At 38.2% G+C, this 21,163-nt stretch overlaps 1 protein-coding gene across 4 annotated transcripts in view; it reads left to right on the forward strand.

Moving 5' to 3' along the window:
• Window positions 1–21,163, forward strand: part of ICA1L (islet cell autoantigen 1 like) — a 90,370-nt gene that overhangs the window by 65,320 nt on the left and 3,887 nt on the right. For all 4 annotated transcript variants that reach the window (XM_078451005.2, XM_078451003.2, XM_078451006.2 and 1 more), the window contains one exon: window positions 2,592–2,681. In XM_078451005.2, coding sequence (XP_078307131.1) covers window positions 2,592–2,681 — 90 coding nt within the window. The remainder of the gene's footprint in view (window positions 1–2,591; window positions 2,682–21,163) is intronic.

Consider the following 21,163-nt stretch of genomic DNA (forward strand, 5'->3'; position numbering starts at 1 on the left):
ACCTTTTGCTCTTTCTCCTTAACTTGCCACATCTCTAGCAGCACTGAATTCTTTTCTTATTTTCTGGCAATACATTATCCACAATATTTCTTTATCACTTAGAACATCTGTTCTGGTCCCTGCCTGCAGGCTGACAGACGTTCCCATGCAATGACTGAGGCAGTTGATACTCAGTGTTTAATGAGTGTCTTGTTCAAGATAACTAGGCAGTTTAAACAATTAAGAGGGAACCAAAATCTGGTCTTCTGCCTCCTAGTACAGGACTCTTTCTACTTGATTCACCTTTTCTTTATGTCTACTTCTTTCTCTCCTGTAATGTAAACCAGGAAAGTGAGCTGCCCTGAGTTAGAAGATCTGTGTTCTAGGAACCCTGAGTAAGAACATGGGCTTCAAATGATCTCTTCTGTACAAGGAAGGTAGTAGACAGGATAATTTATATTCCTTTCTACTGCTGTGTTTTAATTATAAACTAAATAATTTTTCATGTTACAGAAAATATTTCACCATATTCATAATACTTTTTACTTTTAAGATTTTATTTTTAAGTAATTTCTACATCCACCATGAGGCTCAAACTCACAACCCCAAGACCAAGAGTCTCACGCTCCACTGACTGAGCCAGCCAGGTGCCCCTCATAATGATACTTTAAAAAAAATTTATTTAAATTTCATTTAGTTAACATATGGTGTAGTATTGGTTTCAGGAGCAGAACCCAGTGAATAGTCACTCACATATAACACCCAGTGCTCATCCCAACAAGTGCCCTTCTTAATGCCCATCACCCATTTAGCCCATCCTCCCACCTCCCTCCCCTCCAGCAACCCTCAATTTGTTCTCTGTATTTAAGAGTTTCATATGGTTTGCCTCCCTCTCTATTTTTGTCTTATTTTCCCTTCCCTTCCCCTATGTTCATCTGTTTCTTAATTCCACATATGAGTGAAATTGTATATTTGTCTTTCTCTGACTTACTTAGCATAATACACTCTCGTTCCATCCACATTGTTGCAAATGGCAAGATTTCATTCTTTTTGATTGCGAGTAGTATTTCATTGTATGTATGTGTATATATCACATCTTCTTTAGCCATTCATTAGTCGATGGACATTTGGGCCCTTTCCATAACTTAGCTATTATTGATGGTGCTGCTATAAACATTGGGGTACATGTGCCCCTTGAAATCAGCATTTTTGTATTCTTTGGGTAGATACATAGTAGTGCAATTGCTGGGCCTTAGGGTGTTTCTATTTTTAATTTTTTTAATGTTTATTTTTGAGAGAGGGAGAGAGAGAGACAGAGTGTGAGCAGGCAGGGGCAGAGAGAGACAGAGTTGCAGAATCCAAAGCAGGCTCCAGGTTCTGAGCTGTCAGCATAGAGCCTGATATGGGGCTCGAACCCACGAGCTGTGACATCATGATCTGAGCTGAAGTTGGAGGTGTAACCAACTGAGCCACCCAGGCACCGCTCTATTTTTAATTTTTTGAGAAACTTCCATACTGTTTTGCAGAGCAGCTGTACCAGTTTGCATTCCCACCACTATTTCTTTTTTTTTTGTTTTGTTTTTAATTTTTTTTTTCAACGTTTTTTATTTATTTTTGGGACAGAGAGAGACAGAGCATGAACGGGGGAGGGGCAGAGAGAGAGGGAGACACAGAATTGGAAACAGGCTCCAGGCTCCGAGCCATCAGCCCAGAGCCTGACGCGGGGCTCGAACTCACGGACCGCGAGATCGTGACCTGGCTGAAGTCGGACGCTTAACCGACTGCGCCACCCAGGCGCCCCCCACCACTATTTCAAAAGCATTCCCTTTTCTCCACATCCTCACCAATATCTGCTGTTTCCTGAATAGGTGTAAAGTGATATCTCATTGTGGTTTTGATTTGTATTTTTCTTATGATGAATGATGTTGAGCATCATTTCATGTGTCTTTTAGCCATCTGAATGTCTTTATTAGAAAAGTGTCTGTTCATATCTTTTGCCCATTTCTTCACTGGATTATTTGTTTTTTGGGTGTTGAGCTTGTTCATAATGATACTTTTTAATAACTGCATAGCATTTTGTCACATTTATCTTCTATAATCTGCTAAATTCCTTCCTTGCTTTTTTGACTTTTTCATTATATAGATAATGCTGCAAAAAACTTCATCATACATGTACTTTTTTTTCCTTCAGTTAAATAACTTCCTTTAAGTAAGTTTCTGGAGTAAGATTACTGAGTCCAAGGGTATAAACATAGTTAAAGTTTTCAAGATTCTAATTGTCAGGTGTATTTCCTCTCTCCCAACTCCTTAGAAATTCTCTTTCTATGCCTTATATATCTGCAATTATTTAAAAAGAACACTTGTATATTTATATCAAAACCACTTTGAAAACTGTTAGGAAGTCTGATCTAATTCTACCTGGAAATAAACTTGATGATTTGACTACATAATTGCAGATACATTTTAAGTATTTTCTGCCTCTTATATTGTAGAATCACACCCTAGTAGAAGGATTAAAGTACTCATTAGATATTTTTACGTTTTCTTGTCTTTTCTGATGCTACTTCCTATTTGACTAACAGTGGATAATTCCTTACTTCCCTCCCCGCTAGGCTGGGCCTCTGAAGGGGGATTAGAAGTTCCTCTTTCACACACTGATAACCAGCCAGTGCCTTCACAGAGTCCAAGGAAATTAACAAAGTGTAAGTTATTTATTTCTGTTCTTTATTATCATATTAACAATTAGTTTCAGTCACATAAATTTAGAAAAGAATTACTTTATAGTCTTTGCCTCATATTGTCCAGGAAAATATTTTGTTCATAATGAATTAAAATGAAAGTTATACCAGGCTATCCCTCAGAATAGAAAAAATTGAATAGAAATTGTGAACTTGTCATAGTAAATTCTATACTTTAATTTTTTAAATATTTTGTACTAAGGTTTGTTGGTAATGGATAATACCATTAAGATAGAAGGTGTTCTTTGATTACAAGATGCCCATTGACAAAGAGTGCATTCAGGCCTTTAGCATAGGACCTGGTACATAGTAATTGCTAACATTTGTTGAGTACTTACCATATTATTGTCTGCAGAACTGGTCCATGTTGTAGTTACTATGTAGGGTATGCATAGAAAACAGATACTCTGTCAGGATTTTAGATACATGATAATCTTAGTCACTAATGTTGATTTTTAAAAACTTTGATTGGAAAGCATTTCAAATGTACAAGTGTTACATAAGTGAAAATAGCTCAAAGAACACCTGTATACCCTTTATCCGGATTCATCTACTGTTAGTACTTTGCTTTATGTAGGGTGTGTGTGTGTGTGTGTGTGTGTGTGTGTGTGTGTGTGAGATTCATGTGTTATTTTATTCTCAACCACTTGAGGGTGAGTTACATACATCATGACCATTTACCCCAAAATACTTAAGTTTGTATTTCCTAAGAACAGATATATTTTCTTTCATAACCACTGTATGGTTTGTAAACTTCAGGAAATTTAATGTTAATGTATTTTGTACAAAGCAAACCATGTATTTGTATTCCAGTTTTGTGAGTTGACCCAATAATGTCCCCTGTAGCACATTCCCCCTCTGGACCGAGAGAGTCTAGGGTCATGATGTATTCAGTTGCCATGTCTCTTTAGTCCCTTTTATTCTGAAACATTTCCACAGTTTTTCTTTGACTTTTGAACATGGGAATTTTAATACAATATAGTCCCTCTGCTCCACTGCTTTTTATCTTTAGTAGAATATTTCTTATCTCAGTTTTATCTGAATTTTATTGTGATTAAATTCAGGTTCTTCATTCTTGACTGGAATACTACACAGGTGACCCTCCTGTCTCAGGGTTCCAGATGTAAGGTTTATGCAGTCTGTTTCTCCTTCATTGATAATGTTAATTTTGGCCACCCATTCAAAGTGTTGTGTACTTTTTCTCTTAAATAATTACCGTTTTATGTTATTTTATCCTCTCATGCAGTTATTAAGCAGTCTCTGAGGAGACACTTTGCGACAGCGCACAAGTCCAGGTCTTAATCAGAATTTCTACTTAGATGTAGCATCCATTGTTGTTGCTTTTTGTGTGATTCAGTCTTTACAATGATGAGTGGTATTAAAAAAAAAAAAGATAAGATTTTCTCACCACAGCACTCCCTCCACATTTTTGTTGTAGTAGAAAATACAAAACAGAATTTACCCTCCATTTATTTATTTATTTGTTTGTTTATTTATAAATTTACATCCAAGCTAGCATATAGTGCAACAATGATTTCAGGAGTAGATTACTTAATGCAGCTTACCCATTTAGCCCGTACCCCCTCCGACAACCCCGCCAGTAACCCTCTGTTCTCCATATTTAAGAGTCCCTTATGTTTTGTCCCTCTCCCTGTTTTTATATTATTTTTGCTTCCCTTCCCTTGCTTCCCTTCATTTGTTATGTGTCTTAAAATCCTCATAGGAGTGAAGGCATATGATATTTGTCTTTCTCTGACTAATTTAGCTTAGCATAATACCCTCTAGTTCCATCCACGTAGTTACAAATGGCAAGATTTCATTCTTTTTGATTGCTTAGTAATACTCCATTGCATATATGTGTGGATATATACATATATATATATATATATGTATATATCCACACACACACACACACACACACACATACATACATACACACACCACATCTTCTTTATCCATTCATCCATCAATGGACATTTGGCTCTTTCCATACTTTGGCTATTGTTGACAGTGCTGCCATAAACATTAGGGTGCATGTGCCCCTTCAAAACAAAATACCTGTATCGCTTAGATAAATACCTAGAGTGCAATTGCTGGGTCATAGGGTAATTCTATTTTTAGATTTTTGTGGAACCTCCATACTGTTTTCCAGAGTGGCGGCACCAGCTTGCATTCTCACCAGGAGTGCAAAAGAGAACCTCTCTCTCTGCATCCTCACCAACATCTGTTGTTGCCTGAGTTGTTAATGTTAGCCATTCTGACAGGTGTGAGGTGGTATCTTATTGAGGTTTTAATTTGTGTTTCCCTGATGATGGTGATGTTGACCATGTTTTCATATGTCAGTCGGCCATCTGGATGTTTTCTTTGGAGAAGTGGCTATTCATGTCTTTTGCCCATTTCTTCACTGGATTATTTGTTTTTTGGGTGTTGAGTTTGATAAGTTCTTTATAGATTTTCGATACTCACCCTTTATCTGATATGTCGTTTGCAAATATTTTCTCCCATTCTGTAGGTTGCCTTTTAGTTTTGCTGATTGTTTCCTTTGCTGTGTAGAAGCTTTTTATTTTGATGAGGTCCCAGCAGTTCATTTTTGCTTTGGTTTTCCTTGCCTCTGGAGATGTGTTGATTAAGAAGTTGCTGTGGCCAAGATGAAAGAGGTTTTTGCCTGCTTTCTCCTCGAGGATTTTGATGGCTTCCTGTCTTACATTTAGGTCTTTCATCCATTTTGAGTTTATTTTTGTGCATGGTGTAGGAAAGTGGTCCAGGTTCATTCTTCTGCATGTCACTGTCCAGTTTTCCCAGCACCACTTGCTGAAGAGACTGTCTTTATTCCATTGGATATTCTTTCCTGCTTTGTCAGAGATTAGTTGCCCATACGTTTGTGGGTCCATTTCTGGGTTCTCTATTCTGTTCCATTGATCTGTTCCATTGATCTGAACAAGTGTCTGTTCTTGTGCCGTACCATACTGTCTTGATGATTACAGCTTTGTAGTGTAGCTTGAAGTCCGGGATTGTGATGCCTCCTGCTTTGGTTTTCTTTTTCAAGATTGCTTTGGCTATTCGTGGTCCTTTCTGGTTCCATACAAATTTTAGGATTATTTGTTCTGGCTCTGTGAAGAATGCTGGTGTTATTTTGATAGGGATTGCATTGAATATGTAGATTGCTTTGGGTAGTATCAACATTTTTACAATATTTGTTCTTCCTATCCAGGAGCATGGAATCTTTTTCCATTTTTTTGTGTCTTCTTCAATTTCTTTCATATGCTTTCTATAGTTTTCAGTGTATAGAGTTTTCACCTCTTTGGATAGATTTATTCCTAGGTATTTTATGGCTTTTGTGCAATTGTAAATGGGATTGACTCCTTGATTTCTCTTTCTGTTGCTTCATTGTTTGTGTATAGGAATGCAACCGATTTCTGTACATTGATTTTATATCCTGCCACTTTGCTGAATTCATGGATCTGTTCTAGCAGGTTTTTGGTGGAATATTTTGGGCTTTTCATAGAGTGTCATGTCATCTGTGAAGAGTGAAAGTTTGAACCTCCTCCTGGCCGATGTGGATGCCTTTTATTTCTTTGTGCTGTCTGATTACAGAGGCTAAGACTTCCAATAGTATGTTTAATAACAGTGGCAAGAGTGGACATCCCTGTCTTGTTCCTGACCTTAGGGGGAAAGCTCTCAGTTTTTCCCCCTTGAGGATGATATTAGTGTTGGGTCTTTCATATATGACTTTTATGATCTCGAGGTATGCTCCTTCTATCCCTCCTTTCTTGAAGGTTTTTATCAAGAAAGGATGCTGTATTTTGTCAAATGCTTTCTCTGCATCTATTGAGAGGATCATATGGGTCTTGTCCTTTCTTTTATTGATGTGATGAATCATGTTGTTTGGCGGATATTGAACCAGCCCTTCATCCCAGGTATAAATCCTTGGTTGTGGTGAATAATTTTTTTAATGTATTGTTGGATCCAGTTGGCTAATATCTTGTTGAGGATTTTTACATCCATGTTCATCAGGAAAATTGGTCTGTAGTTCTCCTTTTTAGTGGGGTCTCTGTCTGCTTTTGGAATCAAGGTAATGCCGGCTTCATAGAAAGAGTTTGGAAGTTTTCCTTCCATTTCTGTTTTTGGAACACCTTCAAGAGAATAGGTGTTAACTCTTCCTTAAATAGTTGGTAGAATTCCCCTGGAAAGCCATTTGGCCCTGGACTCTTGTGTTTTGGCAGATTTTTGATTACTAATTTGATTTCCTTACTGGTTATGGGTCTGTTCAAATTTGCGATTTCTTCCTGTTTCAGTTTTGGTAGGGTATATGTTTCTAGAAATTTGTCCATTTTTTCCAGATTGCCCATTTTATTGGCATATAATTGCTCATAATATTCTCTTATTATTGTTTTTATTTCTGCTGTGTTGGTTGTGCTCTCTCCTCTTTCATTCTTCAGTTTATTTACTTGGGTCCTTTCATTTTTCTTTTTGATCAAACTGGCTAGGCGTTTATCAATTTTGTTGATTCTTTCAAAGAACCAGCTTCTGGTTTCATTGATCTGTTCTACTGTTTTTTTTTTTTGTTTTGTTTTGTTTTGTTTGGTTTCGATAGCATTAATTTCTGCTCTAATCTTTATTATTTCCTGTCTTCTGCTGGTTTTGGGTTTTATTTGCTGTTCTTTTTCCAGCTCCTTAAGGCTTAAGGTTAGGTTGTGTATCTGAGATCTTTCTTCCTTCTTTAGGAAGGCCTGGATTGCTATATACTTTACTCTTATGACCACCTTTGCCTATGACCATCCCAGAGTTTTTGGGTTGTGGTGTTATAATTTTCATTGGCTTCCATGACCTTTTTAATTTCCTCTTTAACTTCTTGGTTAGCCCATTCATTCTTTAGTAGGATGTTCTTCAGTCTCCAAGTATTTGTTATCTTTCTAATTTTTTTCTTGTGGTTGATTTCAATTTTACAGTGTTGTGGTCTGAAAATATGTATGGTATGATCTTGATCTTTTTGTACCTGCTGAGGGCTGATTTGTGTCCCAGTATATGGTCTATTATGGAGAATATTCCATGTGCACTGGAGAAGAATGTGTATTCTGCTGCTTTAGGATGAAATGCTCTGAATATACCTGTTGAGTCCATCTGGTCCAGTGTATCATTCAAAGCCATTGTTTCCTTGTTGATTTTTTAATTAGATGATCTGTCCTTTGCTGTGAGTGGGGTGTTGAAGTCTCCTACTTTTATGGTATTAGTATTGATGGGTTTCTTTATGTTTGTGATTAATTGATTTATATGTTTGGGTGCTCCATATTTGGCGCATAAATGTTTACAATTGTTAGGTCTTCTTGGTGATAGACCCCTTGATTATGATATAATGCCCTTCTGCATCTTGATACAGTCTTTAAAGTCTAGATTGTCTGATATAAATATGGCTACTCCGGCTTTCTTTTGTTGACCATTAGCATGATAGATGCTTCTCCATCCCCTTATTTTTAATCTGAAGGTGTCTTTAGGTCTAAAGTGGGTCTCTTGTAAACTGCAAATAGATCTTGTTTTCTTATCAGTTCTGTTACCCTGTGTCTTTTGGTTGGAGCATTGAGTCCATTGATGTTTACAGTGACTACTGAAAGATATGAATTTATTGCCATTATGATGCTTGTAGAGTTGGAGTTTCTGGTGGTGTTTTCTGGTCCTTTCTAATCTTTGTTGCTTTTGGTATGTATGTATGTATGTGTGTATGTATTTATCTTTTCATCTTTTCTCCCCTCAGAGTCCCCCTTAAAATTTCTTGCAGGGCTGGTTTAGTGGTCACAAACTCCTTTAATTTTTGTTCAGGCAACTTTTTTTCTCTTCTATTTTGAATAACAGCCTTGCTGGATAAAGAATTCTTGGCTGCATATTTTTCTGACTCAGCACATTGAATGAATATATCCTGCCACTCGTTTCTGGCCTGCCAAGTCACTGTGGATAGGTCTGTTGCAAACCTGATCTGTCTTCCCTTATAGGTTAGGGACTTTTTTTCCCTTAGTGCTTTTATGATTCTCTCCTTGCCTGAGTATTTTGTGAATTTGACTATGATATGCCTTGTTGGTGGTCGGTTTTTGTAGAATCTAATAGGAGTCCTCTGTGCTTCCTGGATTTTGATATCTGTGTCTTTCCCCAGGTTAGGAAAGTTTTCTTCTATGATTTGCTCACATAACCCTTCTACCCCCATTTTTCTCTCTTCCTCTTCTGGGACCCTTATGATTTTGATATTGTTCCTTTTTAATGAGTCACTGATTTCTCTAATTTTTAAATCGTGCTCTTTTGCGTTAATCTTCCTCTTTTTTTCTGCTTTATTATTCTCTGTAAGTTTGTCCTCTATATTGCTGAGTCTCTGTTCTGCCTCATCCATCCTTGCCGCCGCAGCATCCATCCGTGATTGCAGCTCAGTTATAGCTTTTTTTATTTCGTTCTGACTAGTTTTTACTTCTTTTATCTCTGCAGAAAGGAATTCTAGTCTATTTTCGACTCCAGCTAGTATTCTTATTATTGTGATTCTAAATTCTGGTTCAGACATGTTGCTTGTATCTGTGTTGGTTAAATCCCTGGCTGTCATTTCCTCGTGCTCTTTATTTTGGGGTGAATTCTTTCGTTTTGTCATTTCGAAAGGAGAAAAGGAATTAATAAAGTAGAAAAATTAAAATTAAAAATATATTAAAATTAAAAAATTAAACACACACATACACACACAAAATCTAATAAATGATGCTAGATCCTAGGCATGTTTTGGTCTGAGTGTTGAAAGTGGTTTGACTGATTAGAGAAAAAACAAAGGGAGGGAAAAAAAGGAAATTGAGAATTTGAAAAAAGTAATACACCAAAGTACGCTAAGATGATGGGAGTAAAATAGAATTTGAAAAAAAATTACACAAAGTAAAGAATATAGTAGGAAAAAAAATTTTTTTGCTTTTAAAAACTTTTATTTTTTTATGTTTTTAATAGATGAAATTTATTGTCAAATTGGTTTCCATACAGCACCCAGTGCTCATCCCAAAAGATGCCCTCTTCATTACCCATCACCCACCCTCCCTTACCTCCCACACCCCATCAGCCCTAAGTTTGTTCTCAGTTTTTAACAGTCTCTTATGCTTTGGCTCTCTCCCACTCTAACCTCTTTTTTTTTCCTTCCCCTCCACCATGGGTTTCTGTTAAGTTTCTCAGGATCCACATAAGACTGAAAACATATGGTATCTGTCTTTCTCTGTATGGCTTATTTCACTTAGCATCACACTTTCCAGTTCCATCCACGTTGCTACAAAGGGCCATATTTCATTCTTTCTCATTGCCACGTAGTACTCCATTGTGTATATAAACCACAATTTCTTTATCCATTCATCAGTTCATGGACATTTAGGCTTTTTCCACAATTTGGCTATTGTTGAGTGCTGCTATAAACATTGGGGTACAAGTGCCCCTATGCATCAGCACTCTTGTATCCCTTGGGTAAATTCCTAGCAGTGCTATTGCTGGGTCACAGAGTAGGTCTATTTTTAATTTTTTGAGGAACCTCCACACTGCTTTCCAGAGCGGCTGCACCAGTTTGCATTCCCACCAACAGTGCAAGAGGGTTCCCGTTTCTCCACATCCTCGCCAGTATCTATAGTCTCCCAATTTGTTCCTTTTAGCCACTCTGACTGGCGTGAGGTGATATCTGAGTGTGGTTTTGATTTGTATTTCCCTGATGAGCGATGTTGAGCATCTTTTCATGTGCCTGTTGGCCATCTGGGTGTCTTCTTTAGAGTGTCTATTCATGTTTTATGCCCATTTCTTCCCTGGATTATTTGTTTTTCGGATGTGGAGTTTGGTGAGCTCTTTATAGATTTTGGATACTAGCCCTTTGTCTGATATGTCATTTGCAAATATCTTTTCCCATTCCATTGGTTGCCTTTTAGCTTTGTTGATTGTTTCCTTTGCTGTGCAGAAGCTTTTTATCTTGATGAGGCCCCAATAGTTCATTTTTGCTTTTAATTCCCTTGCCTTTGGGGATGTGTCAAGTAAGAAAGTGCTGCAGCTGAGGTCGGAGAGGTCTTTTCCTGCTTTCTCCTCTAGGGTTTAGATGGTTTCCTGTCTCACATTCAGGTCCTTTATCCATTTTGAGTATATTTTTGTGAATGGTGTAAGAAAGTGGTCTAGTTTCATTCTTCTGCATGTTACTGTCCAGTTCTCCCAGCACCATTTGTTAAAGAGACTGTCTTTTTTCCATTGGATATTCTTTCCTGCCTTGTCAAAGATTAGTTGGCCATACATTTGTGGGTCCAATTCTGAAGTATTTATTCTCTTCCATTGGTCTATGTGTCTGTTTTTGTGCCAATACCATGCTGTCTTGATGATTACAGCTTTGTAGTAGAGGCTAAAATCTGGGATTGTGATGCCTCCTGCTTTGGTCTTCTTCTTCAAAATTACTTTGGCTATTTGGGGTCTTTTGTGGTTCTATACAAATTTTAGGACTGTTTGTTCTAGCTTCAAGAAGAATGCTGGTGCAATGTTGATTGGGATTGCATTGAAGGTGTAGATTGCTTTGGGTAGTATTGACATTTTAACAATATTTATTCTTCGAACCCATAAGCACGGAATGTTTTTCCATTTCTTTATATTTTCTTCAACTTCCTTCATAAGCTTTCTATAATTTTCAGCATACAGATCTTGTACATCTTTGGTTAGATTTATTCCTAGGTATTTTATGCTTCTTGGTGCAATTGTGAATGGGATCAGTTTCTTTATTTGTCTTTCTGTTGCTTCATTGTTAGTGTATAAGAATGCAACTGATTTCTGTACATTGATTTTTATCTTGCAACTTTGCTGAATTCATATATCAGTTCTAGCAGACTTTTGGTGGAGTCTGTCGGATTTTCCATGCATAATATCATGTCATCTGCAAAAAGTGAAAGCTTAACTTCATCTTTGCCAATTTTGATGCCTTTGATTTCCTTTTGTTGTCTGATTGCTGATGCTAGCACTTCGAAGCAACACTATGTTAAACAACAGCGGTGAGAGTGGACATCCCTATCGTGTTCCTGATCTCAGGGAAAAAGCTCTCAGTTTTTCCCCATTGAGGATGATGTTAGCTGTGGGCTTTTCATAAATGGCTTTTATGATGTTTAAGTATGTTCCTTCTATCCCGACTTTCTCGAGGGTTTTTATTAAGAAAGGATGCTGAATTTTGTCAAACGCTTTTTCTGCATCGGTTGACAGGATCATATGGTTCTTATCTTTTCTTTTATTAATGTGATGTATCACGTTGATTGATTGCGAATGTTGAACCAGCCCTGCATCCCAGGAATGAATCCCACTTGATCATGGTGAATAATTCTTTTTATAAGCTGTTGAATTCGATTTGCTAGTATCTTGTTGAGAATTTTTGCATCCATATTCATCAGGGATATTGGCCTGTAGTTTTCTTTTTCTGCTGGGTCTCTGTCTGGTTTAGGAATCAAATACTGGTTTCATAGAATGAGTCTGGAAGTTTTCCTTCCCTTTCTGTTTTTTGGAATAGCTTGAGAAGGGTAGGTATTATCTCTCCTTTAAATGTCTGGTAGAATTCCCCTGGGAAGCCATCTGGTCCTGGACTCTTATTTGTTGGGAGATTTTTGATAACTGATTGAATTTCTTCGCTGGTTATGGGTCTGTTCAAGCTTTCTATTTCTTCCTGTTTGAGTTTTGGAAGTGCATGGGTGCTTAGGAATTTGTCCATTTCTTCCAGGTTGTCCAATTTGTTGGCATATAATTTTTCATAGTATTCCCTGGTAATTGCTTGTATTTCTGAGGGATTGGTTGTAATAATTCCATTTTCATTCATGATTTTATCTATTTGGGTCATCTCTCTTTTCTTTTTGAGAAGCCTGGCTAGAGGTTTATCAATTTTGTTTATTTTTTCAAAAAACCAACTCTTGGTTTCACTGATCTGCTCTACAGTTTTTAGATTCTATATTGTTTATTTATGCTCTAATCATTATTATTTCTCTTGCTGGGTTTGGGGTGTCTTTGCTGCTCTGCTTCTATTTCCTTTAGGTGTGCTGTTAGATTTTGTATTTGGGATTTTTCTTGTTTCTTGAGATAGGCCTGGATTGCAATGTATTTTCCTCTCAGGACTGCCTTCGCTGCATCCCAAAGCGTTTGGATTGTTGTATTTTCATTTTCGTTTGTTTCCATATATTTTTAAATTTCTTCTCTAATTGCCTGGTTGACCCATTCATTCTTTTTTTTTTTTTTTTCCCATTCATTCTTTAGTATGGTGTTCTTTAACCTTCATGCTTTTGGAGGTTTTCCAGATTTTTTCCTGTGGTTGATTTCAAGCTTCATAGCATTGTGGTCTGAAAGTATGCATGGTATGATCTCAATTCTTGTGTACTTATGAAGGGCTGTTTTGTGACCCAGTATGTGATCTGTCTTGGAGAATGTTCCATGTGCACTCGAGAAGAAAGTATATTCTGTTGCTTTGGGATGCAGAGTTCTAATTATATCTGTCAAGTCTATCTGATCCAATGTATCATTCAGGGCCCTTGTTTCTTTATTGATCCTGTGTCTAGAAGATCTATCCATTGTTGTAAGTGGGGTATTAAAGTCCCTGCAATTACCACGTTCTGGTCAATAAGATTGCTTATGTCTGTGAGTAATTGTTTTATATATTTGGGGGCTCCCATATTCGGCGCATAGACATTTATAATTGTTAGTTCTTCTTGATGGATAGACCCTGTAATTATTATATAATGCCCTTCTTCATCTCTTGTTACAGCCTCTAATTTAAAGTCTACTTTGTCTGATATAAGTATGGCTACTCCAGCTTTCTTTTGACTTCCAGGAGCATGATAGATAGTTCTCCATCCCCTCACTTTCAATGTGAAAGTGTCCTCAGGTCTAAAATGAGTCTCTTGTAGACAGCAAATAGATGGGTCTTATTTATTATCCATTCTGATACCCTGTGTCTTTTGGTTGGCGCATTTAGTCCATTTACATTCAGTGTTATTATAGACAGATACGGGTTTAGAGTCATTGTGATGTCTGTAGGTTTCATGCTTGTAGCGATGTCTCTGGTACTTTGTCTCACAGGATCCCCTTAGGATCTCTTGTAGGGCTGGTTTAGTGGTGATAAATTCCTTAGTTTTTGTTTGTTTGGGAAGACCTTTATCTCTCCTTCTATTCTAAATGACAGATTTGCTGGATAGAGGATTCTCGGCTGCATATTTTTTTTCTGTTCATCATATTGAAGATTTCCTGCCATTCCTTTCTGGCCTGTCAAGTTTCAGTAGAGAGATCCGTCACGAGTCTTATTGGTCTCCCTTTATATGTTAGAGCATGTTTATCCCTAGCTGCTTTCAGAATTTTCTCTTTATCCTTATATTTTGCCAGTTTCACTATGATATGTCGTGCAGAAGATCGATTCAAGGTACGTCTGAAGGGTTCTCTGTGCCTCTTGGATTTCAATGCCTTTTTCCTTCCCCAGATCAGGGACGTTCTCAGCTATTATTTCTTCAAGTACACCTTCAGCACATTTGCCTCTCTCTTCCTCCTCTGGAATACCAATTATGCGTAGATTATTTCTCTTTAGGCCTCACTTAGTTCTCTAATTTTCCCCTCATACTCCTGGATTTTTTTATCTCTCTTTTTCTCAGCTTCTTTTTCCATAATTTTATCTTCTAGTTCCCCTATTCTCTCCTCTGCCTCTTTAATCCGAGCTGTGGTTGTGTCCATTTTATTTTGCCACTCATTTATATCATTTTTTAGCTCCTCCTGGCTGTTCCTTAGTCCTTTGATCTCTGTAGCAATAGATTCTCTGCTGTCCTCTATACTGTTTTCAAGCCCAGCGATTAATTTTATGACTATTATTCTAAATTCACTTTCTGTTATATTGTTTAAATCCTTTTTGATCAGTTCATTAGCTGTTGGTATTTCCTGGAAGTTTTTTTGAGGGGAATTCTTCCGTTTCATCTTTTTGGATAGTCCCTGGAGTGGTGCAGAACTGCAGGGCACTTCTCCTATGCTGTCTTGAATAACTTGCGTTGGTGGGCGGTGCTGCAGTCAGACCTGATGTCTGCCCCCAGCCCACCGCTGGGGCCACCGTCAGACTTGTGTGTACCTTCTCTTCCCCTCTCCTAGGGGCGAGATTCACTGTGGGGTGGAGTTGCATGGCCTGTCTGGGCTACTTGCACACTGCCAGGCTTGTGGTGCTGGGGATCTGGCGTATTAGCTGGGGTGGATCGGCAAGGTGCACAGGGGCAGGAGGCGCAGGCTCAGCTCACTTTTCCTTCGGAGATCCGCTTAGGGAGGGGCCCTGCAGCACCGGGAGGGAGTCAGACCTGGTACCAGAGGGATGGATCTGCAGAAGCACAGCGTTGGGTGTTTGTGCAGTGCAAGCAAGTTCCCTGACAGGAACTAGTTCCCTTTGTGGTTTTGGCTGGGGGATGGGCGAGGGAGATGGCGCTGGCTAGCGTCTTTGTTCCCCGCCAAGCTTCGCTCTGTTGTCCAGGGCTCAACAACTCTCCCTCCCGTTGTCCTCCATCCCTCCCGCTCTCCAAGTAGATCTGTTAAGTTATAACCTTCCAGATGTTAAGTCCCACTTGCTGTCAGAACACACTCCGTCCGGCCCCTCCATTTTTGCAAGCCAGACTCGGGGTCTCTGCTTTGCTGGCAGGCCACCTCTCCGCCCCGGCTCCCTCCCGCCAGTCCGTGTAGTGCACACCGCCTCTCTGCCCTTCCTACCCTCTTCTGTGGACCTCTTGTCTACACTTGGCTCCGGAGAATCCGTTCTGTTAGTCTTCTGGCGATTTTCTGGGTTATTTAAGCAGGTGTGGGTGGAATCTAAGTGATCTGCAGGACGCGGTGAGCCTAGCATCCTCCTACTTTGCCATCTTCCCAGAAGCCCCCTCGGAAAAAAATATTTTTAAGAAAAAGTAAAAATAAAAATGAATTTTTTTCTCTTTCTATATTCAAGAAAAAGAAACTAAAAAAAGAAAAAAGAGAAAAAAAAGAAATCGTTTGAAAATTTGAAAAAGTGAATACTTTTAGTGTACTGTAGTAGACTAAAATAAAGTGATGGAAATAGAATTTGAAAAAAATTTACATGAAGAGAAAAATGTAGTAAAAAATTGAAGAAAAATATTTTTAATAGAAATTGAAAGTAAAAATGAAGTTTTTCACTTTCTGCATTCAAGAAAAAGAAAAAGAAAAAAGAAAAAAAAACAAGGAAATCATTTGAAAATTTGAAAAGGTGAATACACTGAAGTAGACTAAAATAGAATGATGGAAGTAAGATAGAATTTGAAAAAATTTACACAAAAGTAAAAAATATAGTAAAAAAATTTTTTTAATAAGTGAAAATAAAAATGAATTTCTTCTTTCTGTATTCAAGAAAAAGAATAGTGTAAAAGAGAAAAAAAAGAAAACGAAAGAAAATTGAATAGATGGACCTCCTAACATATTTGAAATAGGACTTAAATTACTTCGTTTTCCCCTAGAAGTCAGACTATGTAGCACTTAATAGTCATAAACTAAATAGGCTGTGAGACTTGTGTTCTTGAAGGGCGAGGTTGGCCCAGTTGGGCAGGGCTCAGTGTAACAGCTCCGTTCCCCACTAGATGGCGCCTCTAGTACACTGGGGCGGACTGCTGCAGCGCTCGTAGGCCATATGTGCATGCACAGGAGCAGTGAAAATGGCATCACCCAGCTACCTAGTCTCTAGTATGGGAACTCCATTCTCTCCGATCAGCAATCGTGCACTGTCCTCTGTCTTCAGCTTTGGTCCACTCGCTGCTGCTTCACTGTCCATGACCAAGCAGTACCCCTCTCCCACGTCTTGTCTCAGATGCAGCTCTTTTCCCTGGTCCCTTATGTCTGAAGGACTGTGGCTTTGACCCGTTCTGTCCCTCTGCGGGAGGGTCTCACTGAACAATGGCTGAATGCCAGCTCCACCCAGGAACGCCTGCTGGACCCTGCTCCTACCAGTGCCCCGAGACTGTGGCCAGGTGCCAGCCCGCCCCAGAAAAAGTTCGTGAGATAGTGTAGCAGCAGCTTTTCAGGGATTATGGAAAATCACAACACACATCTGACACCAGGCTTCACACTTAATGACCTTGTTCCAGCACCAGCAAATGTGGCTGTTTTCTGGGGTCTGTTGGGACCAGGTGGCTTCAACAGTCTCTACCAATTGTCCTTCCAGCAGTGGAACTGCTTTTCTCCATGTGGCCCGAGAACCTCCTGGACCCCACTCTGTTCGTAGGGATCCCCCCTTCCCACCAGAGCACCGCCAGGTATCAAGCTGCAGAATTTCAGCCTTTGCACTCCCCTTGTTTACCGTCTTAATGGGATTTAAACCCTCTCCTTTCTCTTTTCTCCCTTTTTAGTTTAGTCCCTGTGGCTGTTTCAATTTTCCACTTTGTCTCCAGCTGCTTTTGGGGAGGGGTGCTTTTCCCATATTCTCCCCCACCCCAGTCTCTGTCCTCTCTACACCTGCAAAGGCGGCTCCCTGCCCATCACCAGCTTCTCTCTTCCCAAGTTCACCTCTACATGCCACATACCTGCTGAATTCTGTGGTTCAGGTTGTGCAGATTATTGTGTTAATCCTCCAATCAGTTTTCTAGGTGTGTAGGATGGTTTAGTATTGGTCTGGCGCATTTCACAGACACAAGACACACAAAAAACTTCCATGCTTTTCCTGTATACCACATCTTCTTTATCCATTTATCTATTGATGAACACATGGAGTGCTTCCATAATTTGGCTATTATAAATAATGCTACAGTAAACATAGAGATACATACATCTTTTTGGCTTAGTTTTTTCATTATTTGGGTAAATACCCATTAGTGGGATCATCTGATTAATTTTTTGAGGAACCTCCATACTGTTTTCCACAGTGGCTGCACCAATATGCATTCCCACCAACAGTGTACAAGAGTTCCTTTTTCTCTACATCTTCACCAACCCTTGTTGTTTCATGTGTTTTTGATTTTAGCCATCCTGACAGCTATGAGGTGATATCTCATTGTGGTTTTGATTTGCATTTCCATGATGATGACTGATGTTGAGCATCTCTTCATGTGTCTGTTGACCATCTGGATGTCTTTGGAACAATATCTGTTCATGCCTTCTGCCTATTTAAAAAAATATATTTATTTTTGAGAGAGAGAAGGGGGAGACCAGTGGGGGAGGGAGGTGTAGAGAGAAAGGGGGATAGAGGATCTGAAGTGGGCTCTGCACAGACAACAGAGAGCCTAATGTGGGGCTCAAATGCACGAACCGTGAGATCATGACCTGAGCTGAAGGCAGCCGCTTAACCGACCCAGCCACTCAGGCACCCCTCTTCTGCCCAGTTTTAATTGGATTATTTATTCTTTGGGTGTTGATTTGTATAAGTTCTTTTCGTATTTTGGATACTAGCCCTTCATTTATCTTTTCCTATTCAGTAGGTTGTCTTTCTCTTTTGTTGATTGTTTCCTTTGTTGTTCAGAAGCTTTTTAACTTTGATATTGTCTTAATTGTTTATATTTGCTTTTGTCTCCCTTTCCTCAGGAGACATAGCTAGAATGACCAATGTCAGAGAAATGACTGCCCATGCTCTCTTCTAGGATTTTTATTGCTTTAAGTCTCACATTTAGGTCTTTAATACATTTGAGTTTATTTTTGTGTATGGTAAGAAGGTGGTACGGTTTTCCCAGCCCATTTGTTGAAGAGACTTTTTTCCCATTGCATATTCTTGCCCCTTTATCATAGACTAATGAACCATATAACTGTGGATTTATTTCTGGGTTCTCTGTTATGTTCCATTGATCTATGTGTTTATTGGTGTGCCACTACCATACTGTTTTTTCTTTTTTTTTGTACCATATTGTTTTGATTACTACAGTTTTGTAACATATCTTGAAATCTGAGATTGTGATGTCTCCAGTTTTGTTCTTCTTTTTCAAAATTGCTTTGGCTTTTCAGGATCTTTGGTGGTTCCGTGCAAATTTAGGATTATTTGTTCTCAGTTCAGTTAAAACTGCTGTTGGTATTTTGATAGAGATTGCATTAAATCTGTAGGTTTCTTTGTGTAGTATGGACATTTAACAGTGTTTGTTCTCCCAGTCCATGAGCATCTGTCCATTTATTTGTGTCATCTTCAATTTCTTTCATCAGTGTGTTATAATTTCCAGAGTACAGCTCTTTGACATCCTTGGTTAAGTTTATTCCTGAGAATTTTATTATTTTTGGTGTAATTGTAAATGGGATTATTTTCTTAATTTCACTTTTTGCTGCTTCATTATTAGTGATAGGAATGAAATGGATTTCTATACATTGATTTTGTGTCCTGCAACTTTAATACATTTGTCAGTTCTAGTACTTTTTTGGTGGAGTCTTACGGGTTTTTTCTATATATAATCATGTCATCTACAAATAGTGGAAGTTTGACTTCTTCCTTACCAGTTTGGATGCCTTTTATCTCTTTATGTTGACTAATTGCTGTGCCTAGGACTTCCAGTACTATGTTGAATAAACGTGGTAAGAGTAGGCATCCTTATCTTGTTCTTGACCTTAAAGGAAAAGTTCTCAGTTTTCACAATTGAGTATGAGGTTAGCTATGGGTTTTTTTATATAAGGGCTTTATTATGTTGAGTTATATTTCCTCTAGACCTGCTTTGTTGAGGGTTTTTATCCTGAATGGATATTGTACTTACTTTGTCACATGCTTTTTCTGCATCTGTTGAAATGACCATCTGGTGTTTATCCTTTTTCTTATTGATGTGATTGATGTATCTCATTGATTGATTTGCAAGTAATGAACCACCTTACATTCCAGGAATAAATCCCACTTGATCATGGTGAATGATTTTTTTTTTTTAATGTATGGTTGGATTCAGTTTGCTAGTGTTTTGTTGAGGATTTTTGCGTCTATATTGAGAGATATTGGCCTGTAGGTCTCTTTTTTTGTGTTTTCTTTATCATGTATATCACATATACATGAATTTACAAATGCACATAATGAATTTAGAAGTTTTCCTTCCTCTTGTACTTTTTGGAATAGTTTGGGAAGGATAGGTATTAACACTTTTTTAAATGTTTGGTAGAATTTGCCAGTGAAGGTGTCCAGTCTGGGGATTTTTTTTTTATTACTGATTCAATTTCATTGCTGTTAATTGGTCTGTTCAAATTTTCTATTTCCTCTGATTCAGTTTTGGGAGATATGTTTCTGTGAATTTATCCATCTTTTGGCATATAACTTTTCATAATATTCTCTTATCCTTTCTGTGGTGTTATTTCTCCTCTTTCAGTTCTAATTTTGAGTCCTTTTTTTTTTTTTTTTTAATGAGTCTGGCTAAAGGTTTGTCAATTTTATGATCTTTTCAAAGAACCAGCTCCCAGTTTGATTGATCTGTTTTATTGGGATTTTTTAGTTTCTCTTTTATTTCCACTCTAATCTTTATTTCCTTCCATTGGTTTTGGGTTTTGTTTCTTCTTCATTTTCTAGCTCCTTTACATGTAAGATTAGGTTGTTTGAAAATTTTCTTGCTTCTTGAGGTAGGTCTGTATTGCTCTTTTCCAGGATACTTATTAATGGTCCCCTTGTTCACTCTCAGGTATCCTAGTTTAATGACAAATTATTACTACTTTACAGATGGGTAAATAAGAGCCCTTGAGGTAAATGACTTGCCATAATTACTTATTAGTAGGTAGTGTGCTGAGGACTCAAGGCCAGAACTGACACTAACTTGGGAGTTTTCTAGAAATAGAAGTGGACATAAACAGAAGCCTTTCACTCTGTCCTTATCTTTGAGGAATGGGATCCTCCACAGTCCAAACTACAGTCCACTGGTTTGTGGAAAGTGGGAACCATGTTTGTAAAAGAGGGTTGCCCTAGACTCTTCTGCATATGATTGCTTTCCATTCTCTTCTCACTGAGTCACTCATTTCATATCTAGGTTTTTATATTGTCCCCTGGGTCTTAGCTCTGCTACTGGATCCCTTGACCCTCAAGAGCGTAGCCTTCTGAGATGACTCACTTGTGTGCCATTGTGCATTCTTTTACTAGTCTCAGCCTTGAGTCTAAATGTATATCCTTGAAATATTTGCCCCAGTACAACCTGTAGACTATTGATATATATGGTTTTCTAGTCTCCACAGAGAGGTAAGAGGGAATTGGTTAACAGAAAGTTGTACCTGAACACAATCCACTCTATAAGATGTTCATCAAGAATTTGTAAAGAGCACATGGAAAAGACAAAGGAAACTGCTGTAAACCAAAATAGGAACTGTTGGGTATGTTAATGTAATAGGATCGGAAGGATTTTCTTCCCCTTATGTTTAATATTTCAGTATTTTATCATGTAGATTTTTAAACACATTTACAAATGTAATGTTCCTACTTTGTAGGAACAAACGTTACTTTTACTTTTGAACCTTACCTGAGAGACTTCTATAAACTATCTCAGTGTTTCTTTTTTATTTTTGAGAAA

The sequence above is a fragment of the Panthera onca genome, chromosome C1, assembly GCF_046562875.1.
Source record: "Panthera onca isolate mPanOnc1 chromosome C1, mPanOnc1 haplotype 2, whole genome shotgun sequence".
NCBI classification, from domain to species: Eukaryota; Metazoa; Chordata; class Mammalia; order Carnivora; family Felidae; genus Panthera; species Panthera onca.